This window comes from Primulina tabacum, chromosome 4, assembly GCF_025594145.1.
Source record: "Primulina tabacum isolate GXHZ01 chromosome 4, ASM2559414v2, whole genome shotgun sequence".
Lineage (NCBI taxonomy): Eukaryota > Viridiplantae > Streptophyta > Magnoliopsida > Lamiales > Gesneriaceae > Primulina > Primulina tabacum.
The window spans coordinates 3516178-3522733 of record NC_134553.1 but is presented as its reverse complement, the minus strand read 5'-3'; the positions used below and the strand labels follow the sequence as shown (position 1 = coordinate 3522733).

At 29.4% G+C, this 6556-nt stretch overlaps 1 protein-coding gene across 1 annotated transcript; it reads left to right on the top strand.

The window, feature by feature from the left end:
• The first annotated feature begins 345 nt into the window (after positions 1 to 345).
• LOC142542500 (protein LURP-one-related 11-like) lies at positions 346 to 1519 on the top strand. The gene is made up of 3 exons (XM_075649162.1): positions 346 to 732; positions 823 to 1071; positions 1190 to 1519. Exons 1-3 carry the CDS (start codon positions 478 to 480, stop codon positions 1322 to 1324), a joined length of 639 nt encoding a protein of 212 aa, XP_075505277.1. The 5' UTR covers positions 346 to 477; the 3' UTR covers positions 1325 to 1519.
• The last annotated feature ends 5037 nt before the right edge of the window (positions 1520 to 6556 follow it).

Genomic DNA, 6556 nt, shown 5'->3' with positions numbered 1-6556 from the left:
TTGCAATAAGCTAATGTAATAATATTCCAGAGAGTAAACAATCATTTCTTGCCAATTCCTATCTCACAAAAATGAATAATTCTTGAATTTAAAGCGAGTCAATAATATTTATATATATAGACACACACACGATGGATGTGACGTTCCACAATATGTACATCTCAACATCTTACAAACATTTAATACAACACGTTTTTTTAGACCGACTGATATGATATATACAAGATGTTCATGTTGCGGCGCTCATGTAGTGCTCTTGCAAGAAGCACCCAACAATAATATATATATATATATATACACACACACACACACCCATGGGGGTGTGAGACATTCACAAAGCACTGAACACATTGCAAGAAAGTATCTCAATACACCATTGACTGAGTAATCACAATATAAAAGCTAGAGTTTCTATTGGCCCTGTTACAAGTCCTGCGGTACAGCGCATCTGTACTCTAGAGCTCCTCACAGATACTTATGGGCAACCAATTGAAGTTTTTTTACATGGCAAAAGTGTATCCTCAAACGCTTTCCTCTTCTACTCCCGTTTGTTCCAAACAACAAGTATTCACCCTGTTGATGAAATCTCTCATACTAGGCAGCAACGGTTGCACTGTATTCGATTCAGATGGCTGCATCGTCTATCGAGTTGATAATTACCATACAAAATGTAGCAAACAAGTCCATATCATGGATGCTAAGGGCGAGGTTTTATTCACTATAGTTGCGAAGGTAAAAGAACAATGTAAAATTTATTTATTTCGGCAAGAGTTGGTTAATGTCATTCTTAAACCATTCGATATTGCATGTTACTTTTTTCAGAAACTCTCTGTTCTTGGGTTGTGGGAGGGTTACAGACCAGCTAACACAGGCAAGAAGAAGAAAAAACCCGAATTTCGCGTGACAAAAGTCCTTAACATCAGGAAAGTTCTGGGATTTCGTAGAGGGGCTTCGTCGTTTAAGGTTGTCGTTGGATTGGATAAAAACCAGCCTCGTGAATATGTTATGGAAGCTCAAATTTGCAAGTCGTCCTGCAAGATAGTTGACAACTCTGGTAAACTTGTTGCTGAGGTAATGAAATCACAAGAATTTGATGTAGAAAGAGCACTGATTTGCTTCACTTTCTTCGGCTCCCTTGATCATTAAACAATAATTATGATCAGCTAGCTGTGTATAAATTTTATTGCAGGTTAAAAGAAAGATAACTAACAGTGGTGTTGTTCTGGGAGAAGATGTATTAACAATGGTGGTGGAGCCCTACGAGGATCATTGTCTTATTATGGGACTTGTGGTTGTTTTTGGCCTCATCCTCCGCAAAATGTGAGTTTCATTTCAACTTTTGACTGAAAACACCACCATTTTCTTGCTTAAGATCAGGTGATTACGTAATACCACTTAAAAATAATTTAACTCAATACACTTCAATTAATTATTTTTTAGTTGAATCTCAAATTTGTTGATGTTCAAAAACAGGAAATTCAGGATATTGAACTGGACAATTGTCATAAATGGATAATTGAGAACAAGGAAAGACTTAACAGAGACTTAAATCAACCATTTTCGACCGCGGTTCTTATATATATACGATGCGACATTCATGTTTGATGATCCAGTTTTCTAGCATTATGTTCGATGATATTGTTTAATTATGTGTCTTCTTATTATTTGAACTTAATCCACATTTGTTTTTTTAACATGACGAGAACTCTTGATGAGGGTCTAATTTTTCATGCCATATGGCTTGAATTGCCACAATTTGATTCTAGACGACCAAAACGAAGACATGCATTTGTGATATTTTCTTTGAGTGATTACGACCATTAATTCAATGTTAGAATTTTTCATCAATCACAAATATATACAATAATGACAAAAACTTGTATGAGACGGTCTCACAGGTCGTATTTTGTGAAACGGATCTCTTATTTTGGATCATCTATGAAAAAATATTACTTTTTATGCTAAAAGTATTACTTTTTATCGTGAATCTCGGTATGATGGACCCGTCTCACAGATAAAAATTCGTGAGACCGTCTCACAAGAGACCTACTCTATAATAATACACTCAATCCAACAAATTACCAATACAACAAATGTAAACTCACATATATGAGACTATAATCCAATATCTTTTCTAAAAGTGAGAATTTCCGAGCCTCCTTCTTACTTGTCACTATGCCAAGAAATCCTCGGCACGCCGCACGTTTATGATATTTATAGTTGCATGAGTTGTAGCATCAAATCAAATAGAATTTACAGATTCATTTTAAAATGCTAACATTCCGAATATATATATGAAAAAAAATTCATTTATCTAAATTGTGTGCCTAATTTATTAATTTTTTTAAGGAAATAAAATGTTTATGATATAACAAATTTTAATTTATTTGTTAGATGGATATCTCAACGACATGAAAAATATAATTTTAATCATATATGTGATGATTTTTGAGTTTTATTAGTGTAATGCTCAATTTTTCGTTTTCATATTATAACTAGATATTTTTTAATTTTTTTAGCTGAAATATTTAAAGGGTAATTTGGAGAAAAATACATATTTCAATGATTTTTTTAAGATTCAGTACCCATAAGTTTTTTTTTTTTTTTTTTGTATTTTAATACCTGACAAAAGACAAACTTAGTTTTTACTACATGTTTCATGTATTTTTACCTTTTTACCCTTTTTACTTAATAAAAAATTATATAAATCTCTTTTTTTTGTTAGTCATCTTCTCTTTCCACTCATCATTCCCGATACATTTGGATCACATATACATTGAATTAAAATATTTTTTTATTTAAAAAAAACAATTCACAACTAAGCATTGAACTTTTTGAAATACTTAATTTTTACTTGCGAAATACTTAATTTCAATTTTAAAATACTTGATTTAGTAAATGACATACTCAGAATGTGTATTAAAATACTGGATATTCGAATATGCAACGCAAGTTCACCTAAGTGCTCGTATTTCCATCCAAGATCCATTTGGATGACATATTCATTTCATTTAATTAATTTTTTTTATTTAAAAAAAAACAAATTCGCAACTAATCATTGAACTTTTTCAAGTACTTAGTTTTACTTGCTAAATACATAATTGTAGTTTTAAAATACTTGATTTGGTAAATGAGATACTCAGAATGAGTATTAAAATACTGGATATTCGAATATGCAACACAAGTTCACAAAGTGCTCGTATTTCCATCCAAGATCTATTTAGGATGACTTGTTCATTTCATTTAATTATTTTTTTATTTTTAAAAAAACAAATTCGCAACTAAGCATTGAACTTCTTCAAGTACTTAGTTTTACTTGCGAAAATACCTAATTTCAGTTTTAAAATACTTGATTTGGTAATTGAGATACTCATAAAAGTTAATAAAATACTGGGTATTCTAGTAAGCAATGTAAGTTCACCAAGTACTCGCATTTCCATCCAAGATGCATTTGGATGACATGTACATTTCATTTAAATATTTTTTATTTTTAAATTCACAACTAAGCATCGAACTTTTTGAAGTACTTAGTTTTATTTACGAAATACCTAGTTTCAATTTTAAAATACTTGATTTGATAAATGAATTACTCAAAATGAATATTAAAATATTGGATATTAGAATATGCAACGTAAGTTCACCAAATTCTCGCATTTCCATCCAAGATGCATTTGGATGACATGTTCATTTCATTTAATTATTTTTTATTGTTAAAAAAAACAAATTCATAACTAAGTATTAAACATTTTCAAGTACTTAGTGTTACTTGCGAAACACCTAATTTCAATTTTAAAATACTTGATTTGGTAAATGAGATACTCAGAATATGTATTAAAATACTGATATTCGAATATGCAAGGGAAGTTCACCAAGTGTTGGTCTTTCCTTAGAAGATTCATTTGGACGACATATTCTTCTCGTGTGATATCTATTTTGTAAAATAATATCAAATTCCCAACTAAACATGAAACTTTTAAAGTACTTAGTTTACTTGATAAGTACCTACTTTCAGTTTCAAAATACTTGATTTCATAAATGAGATACTCAGAATAGGTAATAAAATACTGGATTTTTCTAATATGCATTATGATGCAATTTCAATGCAATTGAAATTTTAACAAATACATTGTTTATCACTCTTCATAAAATAAAAATAACAATTTATTTCGGTATACAAAGAAAGAACTTACTTTTACTCCGGGACAAGTATGCTACTATATTTTTGTTAAAAGTAAGTGTTTATTTTGATCTACAAACAACTTACTCTTACTCCACGATCAGTAATGAACTGTGTTCATTTCTTTAAATGACATGAATAAGTATTCTAATGAATCTTAGTTGGAAAACCAAACATGATTGAATTTACGTTGCATATTCGAATATCCATTATTCTATCACATATATGAGTATCTCATTTACCAAATCAATTATTTTAAAATTAAAATTATGTATTTCGCAAGTAAAATTAAGTACTTCAAAATGTTACATGCTTAGTGATCGAGCAAAACTTTCATTGTAAAATTCTTAGTAAAAATTAATAATATTCAAGCTCGAAATAATCGCAAGTGCACGATATCAAGTAATAATATAATGTACAAGAGTACGAATATCGTTCATCCTAAGGATTGTATTTCTCAATTATTATTCTCAGTTATTCAATTTTTAGCAGCGATACTTCAGATGATTATTTACTACTACGATTATTAAATAAAAACTCGATGAAATGGTTCAAGGATTAAATGATGAAATAAATAAGCTAGAATGATTGATTAAAGTTCAATGAGAAATGAATTTGTTGAGAATCTCGGTTTACCTACCCCTCGTTAATCTACTTAATTCGTTTGACAATGATCTATGCTTTCGACAAGATTTCCTATCCAATTGAACATGTCCTCTCAAGCTATGCCAAACTAATTCAACTCAGTGAAGTAATTAAATCTCTTTGATTATTTATCAAGGGTGAATTGCATGTCGTTTTATTAAATTCCCTAGCTTTCGACCTACTGGACTATGACTATCGACGTGTATCCGACTTCATATTTCTATGTAAATTGTAAATCCACGGATTATGCTACTCGTTCCTATCACAGGGTTATTCGCTCGAAGAACATTGTCCGGAAATCTTCAAATCTTCGCTCAAATCCTTTTTTCTCTTTCAAAGCTTTGTGGCTGCTAAAAAGTCATTGAACATGTCATCCAAATGAATCTTGGATAGAAACACGAGCACTTGGTAAACTTATGTTGCATATTCAAATATCCAGTATTTTAATACTCATTATGAGTATTTCATTTATCAAATCAAAGATTTTAAAATTGAAATTAGGTATTTCGCAAGTAAAACTAAGTACTTGAAAAAGTTCAATGTTTAGTTGCGAATTTGTTTTTTTAACAATAAAAAAACAATTAAATGAAATTAACATGTCATCCAAATGTATCTCGGATAGAAATGCGAGCACTTGGTGAACTTACGTTGCATATTCGAATATCCAGTATTTTAATACCCATTCTGAGTATCTCATTTATCAAATCAAGTATTTTAAAATTGAAATTAGATATTTCGCAAGTAAAAGTAAGTACTTCAAAATGTTCCTATGCTTAGTTGCGAATCTGTTCTTTTTTAAAAAAATAAAGAAAATAATTAAATGAAATAAACATGTCATCCAAATGCATCTTGGATGTAAATGCGAGCACTTGGTGAACTTACGTTGCATATTCGAATATCCAGTATTTTAATACTCATTCTGAGTATTTCATTTACCAAATCAAGTAATTTAAAATTGAAATTAGGTATTTCGCAAATAAAAGTAAGTACATGAAAAAGTTCAATGCTTAGTTACGAATTTGTTTTTTAACAATAAAAAAATAATTAAATGAAATGAACATGTCATCCAAATGCATCTTGGATGGAAATGTAAGCATTTGGTGAACTTACGTTGCATATTCTAATATCCAGTATTTTAATACTCATTCTGAGGATCTCATTTACCAAATCAAGTATTTTAAAACTGAAAATATGTATTTCGCAAGTAAAACTACGTACTTAAAAAATTTCAATGCTTAGTTGCGAATTTGTTTTTTTAAAAATAAAAAAAATAATTAAATGAAATAAACAAATCATCTAAATAGATCCTGGATGGAAATACGAGCACTTTGTGAACTTGCGTTGCATATTCGAATATCCAGTATTTTAATACTCATTCTGAGCATCTCATTTACCAAATCATGTATTTTAAAACTAAAATTAACTATTTCGCAAGTAAAACTAATTATTTGAAAAATTTGCTTAGTTGCGAATTTATTTTTTTTTTTAAAAAATAATTAAATGAAATGAACATGACATCCAAATGGATTTTGGATGGAAATACGAGCACTTGGTGAACTTGCGTTGCATATTCGAATATCCAGTATTTTAATACACATTCTGAGTATGTTATTTACTAAATCAAGTATTTTAAAATTGAAATTAAGTATTTCACAAGTAAAATTAAGTATTTCAAAAAGTTCAATGCTTAGTTGTGAATTTGTTTTTTTAATAAAAAATTATTTTAATTCAATG

Bases quoted from the DNA above. Each gene is read 5' to 3' on its own strand.
- LOC142542500 (XM_075649162.1), top strand. From the start codon at position 478: ATGGGCAACCAATTGAAGTTTTTTTACATGGCAAAAGTGTATCCTCAA. The intron at 733-822 runs GTAAAAGAACAA...TACTTTTTTCAG, and splicing joins TATTCACTATAGTTGCGAAG to AAACTCTCTGTTCTTGGGTT. The intron at 1,072-1,189 runs GTAATGAAATCA...ATTTTATTGCAG, and splicing joins CTGGTAAACTTGTTGCTGAG to GTTAAAAGAAAGATAACTAA.